Source organism: Lichenostomus cassidix, chromosome 1, assembly GCF_008360975.1.
Source record: "Lichenostomus cassidix isolate B80296 chromosome 1, HeHo_3.0, whole genome shotgun sequence".
NCBI lineage: Eukaryota > Metazoa > Chordata > Aves > Passeriformes > Meliphagidae > Lichenostomus > Lichenostomus cassidix.
Window position 1 is genome coordinate 84,279,702 of NC_139479.1, and position 14,837 is coordinate 84,294,538.

At 42.0% G+C, this 14,837-nt stretch overlaps 1 protein-coding gene across 4 annotated transcripts in view; it reads left to right on the forward strand.

Annotated features, from left to right (window-relative positions):
- The window catches only part of TENM4 (teneurin transmembrane protein 4), a 917,609-nt gene that overhangs the window by 866,403 nt on the left and 36,369 nt on the right, over positions 1 to 14,837 (forward strand). For all 4 annotated transcript variants that reach the window (XM_085066138.1, XM_085066148.1, XM_085066158.1 and 1 more), the window contains 2 exons: positions 1,304 to 1,458; positions 4,526 to 5,403. In XM_085066138.1, the coding sequence (XP_084922264.1) occupies positions 1,304 to 1,458; positions 4,526 to 5,403 (1,033 nt within the window). The remainder of the gene's footprint in view (positions 1 to 1,303; positions 1,459 to 4,525; positions 5,404 to 14,837) is intronic.

The following is a 14,837-nucleotide window of genomic DNA, read 5'->3' on the forward strand; positions in this document are numbered from 1 at the left end:
CATCATTTCTGTCACCAAGATGACAGCCAAAGAAATATCTTAGTGAGGATTCAAGTTCACTAATGTGATCTGCCTACAATACAAATGTTTTCTTTAGAGATATTTGTTGTAGTCTCCTTTTATAGTCAAATAGGAGGAAGAGGTATTTCTAGCCAGATTGGTATAATCTCTTGGGGATATGTGCTTTAGGGCCGTACAAATTGCACTCTACAAGTAGATTTCTCTCTTCTCTTCAGATACTTGCTTAGATGCACAAAGTATGCACAAAGCAAGCTTCAGATACTTGCTTAGATGCACAGTGCAGATAACTGCTTTTTGCCAAGTGATTGTTACCCTGTGAGCAAAAGAAACCAAACAGGAAGACCCTAATATTCATATATTTCAAGCAGAGTTTCCACTTTCATGGAAAAAGATGCTACAGGCCTCTACATTCTTTTTCTCTTTCTTTACAATCTTTCAGTGTCTTTAAGACACTCAAATATTATGCTGAGTGACATTCTGCCTCTGTAGGGTAGATGAGATGGATGACTTTATTAATATCTGTGGAGTTATTTTAATTTATACTAGCACAAAGGAGAGGTGAATATGCACTAAGAAGTCCACTGATGGAAGATGCAGAGGGTAGCTAGCCTAGGATAAAGAGGATTAAAGGAGGTTGTGCTAACATAACAAATGCTTGAGAAATTATGCTTAGGGGGAGGTGAAATGGCACACATCTGCAGGGGAAGAAATGAGAATCAGCAGCCTGTAAATGCTGTCAGCAGACCTCAAATCCACTGACAGGAGTATGTCTACAAAGGAGGTTTGGACAATGAAATTAATCACTAGCAGAGTTCAGAAACAGGTGAAACACTGTATATTAACCAGATTATCCTAGGGAAAACCCTTTCTCATTTATCCATCTGGAATCTGATTGAACTGATGGATCTTTCACAGCCTTTTTCATCACCATTTTTGAAAGATTCATCAGTGTAACATTTTTATGTGCCTGGCTTACCATTCATACCATGAGCAATAAAACCAGGTTTCTGAACATGCAAGACACGCAGTTATTAGGAAACCTTTTCATTTCAGCAGTTCATGGAGTGCCATGCCCTTTTCCAGGAGCAAGCAGGGATTTCTGAATTGCGTTGTGTGCCATTTGAAAGTGCCTTCCATGGAGTGGTGCCAGTTCAAAGCTCTTGATAACCAGGACTCCCACATGCCCAACTGTCCTCTCATCCCCTTTGAATGCCATAAAACATACTGCTCCTCGTGTCAGGCTGCCATCACTTTCTGACTGTCTTTCTTTGTTCCTCCCCAGGCATCACCGTGGACAAGTTTGGGCTGATTTACTTTGTGGATGGCACCATGATCAGGAGGATTGATCAGAATGGGATCATCTCAACTGTCTTGGGTTCCAATGACTTGACATCTGCTCGGCCTCTCAGCTGTGACTCTGTTATGGACATTTCCCAGGTAAGACAGTGGTTTGGTTTTGTTTCTACAGAACGCAAGCCTATGCCTTCACCCTGTCCGCATGTCTGTGTGCTTCCCCAGCAGCTCTGACAAAGATGTGTGGGCTCAAGGAGGGTTGCATACATAGCTTTCTACATAGCTTAGTATAGGTTTCTACATAGCTTATGGTATAAAAATTACCAAAGTGTAAAAGAAATACCCTATAAAGACAGAAGGAAAACCCTGACTTCCCTAACTCATAGATTTCTGGGGGTAAGATTTTTAAAGATGTCTCAGCCACAGAAGTTACTTCTTTCAGAGCTCCCAATCAGTGGGAAGGCACAGATTCCTGGGAAGGCAGGTTTTGTTAGGCTCATTTCTCACTATATGCCATGGACTATGTGCCATGCTCCATTATAACATCTTAGCTAATCATAGGTTTTTTTCTTTTCTTCCCCTCATCCTAATTTGGCCCAGCACAATTTTAGACCTGAATCAAATTAACATAGGAAATATTGATTGGAGGATATGGTGCCAAAATTAGCAACAGCAGGAAAACAAGAATCTTGAATTGCATCAGATTGCAAATTGGTTGCAGCTACCATCATGCTGGGCTTTTAAGTCCTGCTGCTTCAAGGTGGAGAGAAAAAAGAAGGAAAGAGAGAAAAATAAATCTCATTTTGATGATTGCTTTACTGCTAGATGGTGCAGAAGAGAAATCTGTGACAGCCCAGCACTCAATTTTGTGTGGCACTGGCCAACTTGTCAAATTGTGCCAGTTTAGGATAGTGTCCTTTGAAACCCTTGTGCCACTTGTTGTTTGCCTGGCTGCAGGAATATTGTCCTCTCCTATGAAAATATAGATCTTAGCTGGAGGGCTAAGTACTGTTATTCAGCCACAATAGATGTCAATGGGGTTTCCTTTTGGTAACTACCCAGATAATTTCCATGCTCCCATATGGAATCTGTTCTTGTTTTTTCCCTCTAATTTGAAAAGATTATTCTTGCTTCCTTGCAACTGGCTCCCACAGTCTGTAATTTATGAACAAGCTGAAATTATGAGTTTAAAAGTTGTTCTGCTTTCTATAGAGGAGAAATTTTGATGGTTAAAGGCCACCTTTTGTAGTATGTTTCTCATCTTACAGGCATAGTTTCTTCTTTATGTGAATTTCAGGGGCAGTTAGCATAAAACCTTTGTGTAATCAGGCTTTCAAAATTATTTACTTCCAGGTTATATAGCTCCTGTGTAAACCAATGTCATGTTCAAACACTTCTGTGATGAGCATGTATCGGCTGAAGAGTCCTCTTTTTCCTTTTTGGAACAGTTTTCAGACTAACCTGTACTGGGACTGGCAGATTAAGCACTCCTGTTCTGGAGAAACACACTGAAGACAAGCTTAATTAAAAAATAAAAACCAGCTTGGGAAGCAGCTTTTCATCATTTACAGTGGATAGAAGGGTCTTTTCTGTCAGGTCCCTGAGGCTCCTTGGGACATGAGGACATGAAATATTTAGCTGCCACTGTTGACAAGGAATGGTTTTTAAGAAATTGAAAATTCCCTTGTCAGTTCAGAATAAACTCAGCTCTTGATGCTAACTGAAGACTGCAGAGCTTAAAGACCACTGGAAGGGATGGAGGCATGAATTATTAAAGAGAAAACCACAGGCTATAATGTTTACTACAAGAAGGGTTAAAATAGGCCAGGAGCTGAGAAAAGGAAGGAGATTTTGCAAACAGAGAACCAGAATAGACAGAGCTCAGCATAGTGCTTAGCCATGAAAATAAGCTTCACGCACCCATGCATTAGAGGACACAATGAACTAAACACCTTACATGTGATCTCTTAAAAAAATGCTGAAAATGCATATAGAAGCATTAAAATAAAGCATGGCTGTAGCAGAGATGTTCAACTGCAGGCCTTAAAAATGGGAATTTCCTGTGTTCCTCTAGATCTTACCTGGTCTCTTCTTATTCATATTTTTAAATAAAATCACAGTGAAAGATGGTTTGCTGGACCTGAGCCTGCTGGCATCCACTCTTCCTCCTTCCAATAAGGGTACAAAATGCTCCTCTACATTTAGTCACATCAGACAAATGAGAAGAAACAGCAGTTGAAATGGATGGTGGGAAAAGAAGGTTCAAAACAACAAAACTATCCTGGAACTGATTGGTTCCCATCAGCACAAGACTGATTTTTTTTTTATATAAACCTGAAACAAAATAAAATAGTCCAAAACATGCACAACTTTGAGTTCTTTACAAAAAAAAAAAAAAAAAGAAAGATGTCCTGAATTCTGTTGGAAAACATTTCTTAGGTTTGGCAACTAAAGGAGTAGACTCACTTGAAAAGAGTGTATTGTAGAAGTGGAGCTAGAAATAAAGTCCTAGTACTCACTCACTGTTTTAGTGGATTATCAGTGTGGAACTGGGATGTGTCACTCCTGAACCCATTATTCCATTATGCTGAAACAAAATGTGAAAAACACCGTGAAGACACAAGTTTTTTACTCCATGAATTGAAATTCCCTGAATTTCTTGTGAATTGCTATTCTGCATTTTTGCAGCAAAAAGCAGAAAATCAAAGGTTATAACTTAGATATTCACACATGCTGGCACAGCTGCCAGTTTTATGTCTATCCCTCCTTGTCATTTACCCAGAAGAGTTCAGACACTTGTGTGAAAAGTCCTTTTGTAAAAGAACCATTGTTTTGTGTGTCTGATTTCATAGCACTCCACACAGCAAAATTTGCAGTCCTAGGTCTCTGCTGTGATGTCCAGCTTCCATCAAATCAGGAAGCAAGGAGAGGAAAAATCATAGAATGGTTTGCCTGTGTCCATCATCCCACCACAGTTCCAGTGCAGAGTGTGGGTGTCCCCATGTGTCTGCCTCACATGACCAGGAGCCAAGGCCCCCTGCTCACACCAGCTTATGTCCTCTATGGCCATCCTATCAAGCAGTAATGATTAGCTGTGTTTCTCTCTACCCACTGTTGATTGATTGCATCCTCGTTGTGATTGATTTGTAGAAATCATACAGTAGAAGAATGTCTTGCAATAAAAATCCCCTTGCGTTCTTTTACCATGAAGGTTCGTCTCGAGTGGCCCACGGATCTGGCCGTGAATCCCATGGACAATTCTCTCTACGTCCTCGACAACAACGTGGTGCTGCAGATCTCTGAGAACCACCAGGTGCGCATTGTGGCGGGGAGGCCCATGCACTGCCAGGTGCCGGGCATGGATCACTTTCTCCTCAGCAAGGTGGCAATCCACGCCACGCTGGAGTCTGCCACCGCCCTGGCCGTGTCCCACAACGGGGTGCTGTACATCGCCGAGACCGACGAGAAGAAGATCAACCGCATCCGGCAGGTCACCACCAACGGGGAGATCTCGCTGGTGGCCGGCGCCCCGAGCAGCTGCGACTGCAAGAACGATGCCAACTGCGACTGCTTCTCGGGGGATGACGGCTATGCCGAGGACGCCAAGCTCAACGCGCCGTCCTCCCTCGCTGTGTGTGCTGATGGGGAGCTCTACGTGGCTGATCTTGGGAATATCCGAATCCGCTTCATTCGGAAAAACAAACCCTTCCTCAACACGCAAAATCTGTATGAGCTGTCCTCGCCCATAGACCAGGAACTCTACTTGTTTGACACCAGTGGGAAGCACCTTTATACTCAGAGCCTTACCACTGGAGATTATCTTTACAATTTTACTTATTCTGGAGATGGAGATATAACCCTGATCACTGACAATAATGGCAACTTAGTCAATATCCGAAGAGATTCCACTGGGATGCCCCTCTGGCTGGTGGTGCCCGATGGCCAAGTCTACTGGGTGACGATTGGTACCAACAGTGCGCTCAAGAGTGTAACAACACAGGGCCATGAAGTAGCCATGATGACCTACCACGGCAATTCTGGTCTCCTTGCCACTAAAAGCAATGAAAATGGTTGGACAACATTTTATGAGTAAGTACATTATGAATATTGGGCTGGTGACTTCATTCTGTGTTCTCTGAACCGTGCAAAGTTGGTAGAATTTAATTCCCTGATCAGAATTATCGTCCAAATAAAATGGCCAGAACAGAGAATATTAGATTTCATACAAACACTAGATACTGGCAGTAAGTGCATTAGAGCTTGAATAAGCTCCCTCTACCAAGTCAAGAGTTAGACAGAATTTCTGCTGAGTTTTTCTAAGTAATTTGGACAGCTGGTTCTCCTTAACTGTAGTCAGGACTGGAGATTCAGGGTGCATGTCAGAGAATTTTTCTTGGCTTTGAAAGCCTTGGAAGTGTGAAAGTTCCATCAGAGCCTCTTTTTTCACAGCTTTTCACCTACTTCTATGCTGCAGTGTCTTTTTTGTGCATGTTTGAAATGTCTGATGTAGAATGACAATTGGCAATGACTAATTGGAGCTTGCTCTGGAAACAATTCTGTAATTAATGGACTGCTCGATTCCTATTGTTGCAATTTGCCTCACTAAGCTTTAAAGTCATCCTGGAACTGTTTAAGACTATCCCTGCCCCAAAGAATTTTTTGAGCAGAGAGAAGACAGGATGCATTGAAAAACCCAGAGATGGCAGTATCTTGAATATTTTTACTTCTTTTCTGCACTACTGTTAGCAAGTCCCTGCTATAAATATTGTGAAGACAATACATTTCTGATATAAAAAAGGAAAAAAGATAGCTGAATGAAGAGCATCTAGAAGGATTCATCCTGCTGTTGAGAACCCTTTCCCCTTCCTCTTCCTTAGTTTCATTTTCATTTACAAGTGCAACCTCTTTGAAATGCTCCTCTAAGCACATAATTTCCCGTATGGTTTGAATGGTTACATGGAAGTGTTCAGCTACCATAATAACAGACCCATTGTAAGAATCCAATTTGGCTAGAATAGACAGTTCCCAAGATGACAAAGAACAAGGTTTTTAAAAAGAAGAGATTCAGGAAGGGAAAGCTGGCTAAACCCACATATCTGTGTGTCAATACATGGTTGCTTTGGTTCTCTCTTTAAAATGTTCCAGGCCCAGTTTCAAATTTCTTTGTTTAATACTCACTGCTCCTGCTCTTGCCTTAAAAAGAACTGATGGAAACCCTGTGATGAATCTTTTGAAATGTTATTAGCATTTCATCAACGTTCTGCTTGCAATTACTGTAGCAATATTCCTCAGTGAATCCAAGTTAATACTCTTCCATCTCTTACATTGAATTTGCTTGAGGAAGGCTTAAGGAGGAAAAAGAGGGTGTTTTTCTCCATAGGAGTAGAAGTCAGCTATATTGTCAGGACCATTGTGCTAAATCAAGGAGGTACTTTCTTTTTGCAAAGAACTCGATAGTTCCTGTGCTTGAAAACAGATGCAGCCACAGACAGTGACACAAACTAAACATTACAGCTAATAATGGTCAGATTTATACCTCAAACATAATCTTTTATTTTAAAGTGTGACTGAAAATATAAAGGAGATAAAACGAGACTGAAGCTCAAAACCAGCTTGCTCTGTGGATATATTTATAACAGTGATCCATTATTTCTTGCTGTCCAACAAAAGCAGAGCATTTGCGAAAGTCATCATTCTGGTCCTTTTATGCACTTCAGAAGAGTCATAAGAAAGCTTTTTAGAGCTAAATGGAAGACAGTATTCTCCAGTGGTTGGACTGTGGAAATCTTGACTAGAGGAAGTCAGCACTGTATGATAGCACAGCATCACTGAAAATAGAATTGGGAATGTGCCTTCAGAGATACCTCATCCAAGCATGTGATCAGTTATCTCTAACTGTTCCTGACAGTTTCTGATGCAACTTTATAAAACTACAGGGTAGAAGTCTATATATATGAACTAGTTACCTCAGCCTCCCTTTACAGGCAGGTGGACAGAAGCAGGCCCTTTCAAGGTGAGTTTTTTATGAGTTATGTCAGGTATTTGCTTTAGATGAGATGAGTTGTATTCTGAAAGTTTGTCTCTGCAAAGGTAGTGCAGAATGATGAGTTCAGATACAGGTGTTTACATTGCAGATGTCTGCAATTTGGTCAAATGGATCCTATCAGTCATCTGAGTTATTTATAAATATTGTTAGGGATAACAGTGTATTTACCTATATTATTGTTACTGTTAGAAAGCTATTTTTGTATGGTCAGCCTAAATCTTCCATGCTTGGAGACTGTATTTCTTTATGCCATCCTACCCTTTCTTACCCTATCCTGTCCTTTTTATCCTATCCTGTCCTATCCTATCCTATCCTATCCTATCCTGTCCTGTCCTGTCCTGTCCACTGGGGACTTGGAAAGCAGATCAGTGAATTAGCAGGGATTGATTCTGTTCAGGTTTTGCACGTGCAACCAGGGAAAGAATATAAAATCAGATTGATAAAATGAGAATATTGAATATTAAGAAAGAAGGGTCAGATATTTAAATTCCTCAGTAAAGCAGGTTTCATTTAAACAAAATGTGTTCTTGTACAGTCTAATGCCAGGGTACACATGTCAGTGGGCTGAGCCTTGACTCTCAGAGTTGTGGCATCAAGTCATTCAGTGTGAGCCTCACATAATTCCATGGCAAATCTGTCTAACTTGTTGCTTGGATGGACAAACCAAATGAATAAATTTGCTCATCACACTCTACTTGTAACAGGTAGTAGGGAGCTGAATTTTTCCCTGTACAGCATGAATGTGACTAATACTGTCAGTTCCAATGCTTGCAGTTTATGAAGGACAGTGGAAATTGAAGGCTGGGCAGAAAAACTCTACAAAAATCCGTTCATGGGGAGAACTAGAAAGACTTGATCTGTTTATCTCAACGTGAATGAGACTGGGAAGTGTCTAGATTACAACATGTAAGCCAAAGCTCTCACCTACAGAGGGACTCTCAATCTAGCAGAGAAAGGCTTGAGAAGGGTCAGGGGATGGAAAGCAAAGCTAGAGATGTTCAAGTTGACAAGAAGGTGTGATTTTGTAAGGCTGAGGTGACCTAACTGGTAGAGTAACCAACGATGGAAACAGTATATTCTCTATTTCTTGGTATCTTAGATCAGGACTTTGATGCCTTTCTTAAAATATAACCTCACCAGGCAGAGGATTTGCATGACTCAAACACAAGTTGCAGGAATGCGTGCAGGATGAAGTCTAAATTCCTTGATATCAAAGAAGCTGAAGAAGATGGTGTAAACCAAATCAAGTCAATATTCACCACCCTCATGTTATTAGTTTCTCTGTCAGAACATCAGAAAATGAACATTGGGAAAGTTTAGGTGATTTAGAGAATTCCTGTGAACATGAGTGGCTGGAAGAAGCTCTGAGTAGTTTTCAGTCCTGGCTGAGGAGAGAGGTGAAGTTCATATTTCTGTTTTGCTTATGGCCAAAGAAATAAAGGCATCAAATATGACTCTGAGGAAAAGCTTCATGTTTCTCACAGCACTTAATAGTTGTTTATGGGCCAGGGCAAGGTGCTTAAAAGGTTAAGAGTAAAGTAAATCCAGCAGGCAAGTTTATACTGGACCAGTGGCGCCATGAAGAACATCCTCAAAAGATTTACCTTCACCTGACTGTCTACAAAGAACCATAAATCAGAAACCAAACACGACAGAGCAATGGTGTTGTGAGAGCGGCATCACTGCATGTGTTCATCATGGAATCACAGTATCATAGTACAACTTGGGCTGGAAGGGACCTTAAAGACCATCTTAGCTCCAGCCAACATAGCCAGCATCTCTGGTTCTCCTCCAGCTGCTGTTCTTACCAGGCCATTTCTTAGCCTTTACCATGAAGCTGCAAAGAGCTGTGACACATGGGCACATTGGTGTGATTCTGGAAGGGAGGGAAGGAGTCAGGATACATTGATGCACTACTGGATGTCTGTCTCCAGGGCACACCAGGGAATCCAGGTCCTCCAAGGCTTCATGCTGGACTGGCACATTGTCCCTTCATTTCTGTTGGGAAAGAAAGAAGACTGGTGCTGGCTCCAGGCAGTGGCAGACTCACTCACAGCACTTACAGCTCTTCCTTTCACACATCCTACACCCAAGCTTGCTCTAACAATCCTGTTATATCAGTTTTAGCTCTGAGTAAGGCTCAGTGAATAATGGTGTGCAGTTTCTCTTTTTGTTTGAGAGTGAAACTTAGCTCCCTACAGTAATTAGCCTGTCCCCAAAGGCCTCTCTATGACTATTTTGAGGGTTTTAGCATTATATAGACCTTTCCTGCTGCTGCAATGGGCTTGACATTAGCTGTCATTTAATGCAGTGCAGCTCAGCTTGTCCAGTAACTGGATTAAAGACTTTTCTTCGCATTGAACTGGTGACAGTGACAGTGATAATCAGCAGCAAAGGAAGTTGATCTGGAAACTCAGCCAGGGAAACGACTTCTTATTCGACTCTTGCAGTCAAAGACAAAGAATGCTGTGTGACTACTTGCTGCTTTGTTGTTGCTGCTTTTCAACTTGACCTGAAAAAAATTGCTACCAGCCTTTACAGAGTTTCATAGCAGTTGCTGTTTGTCTGTTTCAGTATCCGGAAATTCTTATTAATGGATTTGTTTAAATCAAGAATACGGCAATTATCTTGATTAGCTCACTGAGATGTTATCACTGTACATTAATTCAATTTCCCTCTGAGCCAAAGTCAAACTTTCTATGCATTATTTAGCCCAGATGAGGCTCTTTTGCTTAGGTCCTTTGTGTGTCCAATTAGTTTTGAAGGTCACCTCCTCCCATACTGACTCAAATGCTTACACATTGCTCCAGCCAAGCCCAGAAATTCAAAACCTTTCCACAGACTCCCCAAGAAGTGGCTCACAGCTGCCTGGAGGGCAAAGGGTCTCATGGAGCCAGATCTTCAGATGAGTGGTAAGGGGAGCTCTGACCCCTAGCACTGGAGCCTATTTCACAGAGACCCAAAACCTGCCAAACCTCACACACTGTAATGGGTGCAAGGTAGGAGCCAGCTGGACTGAGCATGCAGGAGGACCTTGAATGGCTTCCCAGTGACCCCCAGGGCTCAGCAGAGATCCCAGCCCAGATCCCCACCCAGCACCAGTAGGTTTTGGTGCCAAAGCCAATGCCCTGGTCTGTGTGACTGAATTATCAGGTCATACACAGAGTTCTACAGGATTTGATTTAGTATCATTCAAATTAGGGTCTGTTCTACTCCTGAAGCAGAACTGGAGTATGAAAAACACCTTTGGCTTTTGTCCTTCTTTTTTACCAAGATTTCTTGGTTCTACTTGTTCCACAGTTTCTACATGATAAAATGGTGAGATTCTCATCATTGTTCCTCTGACAAAGTTGCAGTGAAACTCCAGTAAGTGCCATCATAAAATAGCAGTTCTCCAGTACCCTCACTAAGTTGTGAGGTCACGTTTTGAGCCATTGCCCTGCCCTGAAATGAATGCCTGATAGAAAAGTTTAGTTGAGAACCAAGGGAATTACGAGTATCATAAAAGGTGGAAAGAAATCTTCCTCTTTTTTGGGCAGTCAGAAAACTCAGCAGACTGTGACTACAACCTGGCTTTTGGTCATTAGGGAGAGGACTTGCCTTCATGCATTTTTGAGTATTATCAGTTTGTCTGTTATGGATTTATTTTTAATGTTGTGTTTAATGTTGTTTGAAAAATTGGGATGAGGCAAGCTTGTTAAGAGGCACTGGGTGCACGTTGTTATAATCATATGCAAAATATAGTTTGCAAGGTCCATTTAGACACTTTGGCACTAAATGCAATATTATTGTAGTGAATTTTTTCTGATCTGTTTGACTAGTAGTTTTAAAAGGCTGATGAAATGTGAAGAAGCTCAAATGAGGAAATGCGGAGACTCAGGCAAGAAATTGATTTCTGAATAGATGGTACTTAGGATGCTCTTTAATTCCCAAGGTCCAGGCCTCTACACAATAGTAATGTGATAAATGAAAGCTTTGAATGTTTACAAGCCAACAATTAGACCTCATAAGCACCAAATACCATTTTAATTCTGTGCATTGAACCTTAGCTAAATACGTTTCCAATTGGGAATGGATGGCAACGGCTTCCTTTGCTGGCCTAATAATTGCCACTGTAATTGTGAGTGCTGAGGCTTTGAAGCAGGTTTGAATGGGAGGCAGCAGCTGTGTTAGCAGGTGATGGATTCATTGCTCCGAGTGGCTGCTGTGTGCACTCCCATGCTTCAGTATTTCCTTAATGCTGGGGCTTTCAGAGCATTTGGAGAACACAGAAGTCTTAAGCTGTGATGAAAACTGGCCCTCCCCTAAATCCCGATGCTGTGGAAACAGGCTAGGCAGCTTAGCTGCAAAATGAGGTGACTGGGAGAGATTTATGTTACTGCAAATACCAGGACACACCTGCAGCTACATGAGAGCCAGTCACTTGGCCTTCCTCTCCAAGCTGAGATGTGCCCTGTTAGGGCCTTTATAGGGCTGAAAGCAGAGGTGAAGGGAACTGACTCATTTAACTCATTAAGCATATTATTTGTTTGGGATGAGCAAGTCTTCACATCCCTGGGAGACTGTGGGTATGTGATAGATGATATCAGGTATGTGTTGTGTGAGCTAAATTGGAGAAAATGGGGAATATGCTCCAATTCTGAGTAAAAACAGAAAAGAGAGAAGGAGCTGCTTTGCCCAGAGGAAAAAGCTGTGTGTGTCCACACTAAGGGGCTTCCCACACCTCTGTTTGCATTGCCACCACAGTGCTAAAAGAAGCTTTTGTCTGGACAGGAGCATTTTACGCTTCATCTGCCACCAATTAAAAATAATAATAAAAATGGGAATTGTCTAATTGTCCTACCTTCTCGCTTTTCTCCCTCCTGGCTGCTGCAAATCAATGATCTGTCACCCCCAAAGCCAGTCCTTGGCAGGTCCCTGTCTTGCTGCTGGGCAGAGAGAGGTGCAGCAGCTCCTGCATATGCAGAAAACACAGATGGTCCTAGTTCCTTCTGAAGGAGGTTAATGGGGTGACTAAGGACGTGCCAAAAGTCTAATGTACTTGTGCAGACATCTTAAACCAGTTCCAGAAGACCATTCCAGACTCTTCTGGCCCAAAAGGAGCCTTACTTCTCAGGATCCAAAGTCCCAAATGGAAGTCCTTGCTCTTGATGAAGTACTGTGAGTTTTGTACAGCTGTAAAAATGTAACTGTGTAAATTAAGTGTGTTGTACTTAGTCATTCTGACTTTACAAGAAAAACGTGTGCACAGAGGTTCAGGCGCTGTCGTACTCTTTCATGGTTTTTTTTTTTCCTGCCATTTTAACCTAATTTGCTTAAGCAGGTTACTGGCAGATTTCTCCAGTTGCATATTTGCAAATACTATGTATTTGCCCAGCAGAGCTTGGGAACCATTTGTGAGGGTGCTAGGAGCTTGAGGTCCAAGAATACTATAAAAATATTATTGAAAAGGTACTACATAAATACTGTATAAAATAATACTTATTTTACACTAGATAATATTATATAAAAAGGCACCACTTGCCTTTGAATAAGGGCATGCAGCATTAAGACAAGGGGAAATGGCTTTAAACTGAAAGAGGGTAGGTTTCAGCTTAGATGATAGGAAGAAATTCTTTACCATGAGGGTGGTGAGGCACAGTAACACGTTGTCCAGAGAAGATGTGAATGTCCCATCCCTGGAAGTGTTCAAGGCCAGGCTGGATGGGGCTCTGAGCAACCTGGTCTGGTGGAAGGTGTCCTGGCCCATGGTGAGGTGGGTGAAACAAGATGATCTGTAAGGTCCCTTTCACCCCAAGCCATTCAGTATTTCTGTGATTTGATGAATATAAGGAGCTGGCTGTCTGCTGCTGCTTGGGACTGTTGAACTGAGTATCCATGGGGTTTTGAGGCTTTCTTTGGAGCACATCAGTAGGGCTTGCATGGAGTACAGGTTTTGCGCTGACTCTCAGCATTTTTCTGAGTGCCATTCAATTAGGATAAAAAGCTATGACTCACAGGACATTGACTCAGCATTTACCACATGAACAAGCTCTCTGCCTGCATCCTGGCTTTTGCACTTCTTATTTCCCTGCTTCCTTCCCTGCAGACCTGCTTCCTTTCGTACTTCTGTTACACCAAACTCACCCCTTAGACTTCAGTGCAGCACATCTAGATTTGTGACAGTTTTTTTGGAGGCACATGAGGCTTACTTTTAGGAGCAGCTCATTTTTTAAATGTGAATGAAGCAATTAAAATAAATCCCTCACAGCTACTGTCCACCAAGTCAGTGGTGCCAAATTCAGATTCACTTTACGGAAATTTCGGAACATTTGCAAACTTGATTCTACCCTTTCAGTTCAGCCTGGTTTATATGTATAGGACTATTGATGTTGTGGTGGAAGGTATTTGGGGTGTTAGACAACACACCTTCATTGATACAATGTTTGCTCTGCTCAAGGGAGAGACTAAATCATGTCCCTTGTGTCCTGTCTCAGCAGATGGGATAAAGATACTGCCCGTGATGTTTTCTGTTTAAGATTCACATGCTGATCTAGGAGGAGACGTGCAGGTGACTGGAGACAGTACAAGCAAAACATATTTGTCTCAGTGCAAACAGGGCAGCCACAAATCTGGAGTAAATTGTTTGGTACTGGGAGCACTTTAGTTCTGGCTCTTGCACAGAGATGCAGCTCAAATCCAGGCTGTGTGTTGCTAGCTGCTTGGAAAAGCTTTAACTGATCTCTGCCAAACTCCTGCAATGCAGTCCTGTTTTCATGCTTTTCTTGTTTTGGTTTTTTTTCTTCTTTCTTTTCCATTTTACAAGTGGCTGATTGATTGCCAGGATCTTGGAGGGAAAGGGCAAGGCTTGGATAATCCTATGACTGATAGGCTGACTGTGGAGGGCAGATGCTTTCTTCTATCTTACTACCTCCCCTTCTGCCCAGTGGGCAAGAAAAGTCTCACATGATGGTGCCTCCAAACCTGAGGGCTGGGGAGATTTGCAATGAGGTCACCCACTTAGTCGCTATAAGCTAAATATTAAACTTGGGCAAAAATCATCTTTTCAACCAGCCCTTCCTCACATTAAATCACTGCCACTCTATTGTCAAAAGTGAAGTCCCAGCACTGTTCAAATCTGGAAAAATGAAAGTGGAAGAGGAGATAAATATTTTTTCTGTATAGTGCAGAGCCAGTCCAGTAACTGCTCGTGGGTCTCTCATGGGTTGCAGTTCAAGAGTACTTTCCTTCTTTCCTTTCCTTCCCCTTCCCCTTCCCCTTCCCCTTCCCCTTCCCCTTCCCCTCTCTTTTTTTTTTTTTTTTCTTTTTTGTGTGTGTTTTGTTATTAGGTGGGGTGTATTTTCTTATTCCCCAGCTCAGAGCAGTCCCAAAGAGAAGCATCAAGAACTCCTCAACCATCTGCTCCCTCCCAGGTCTGATCATCTGTATCCATATCCCCTCTAAGATATTTCTCTAACTTATTCTTAAAAGAGTTGAG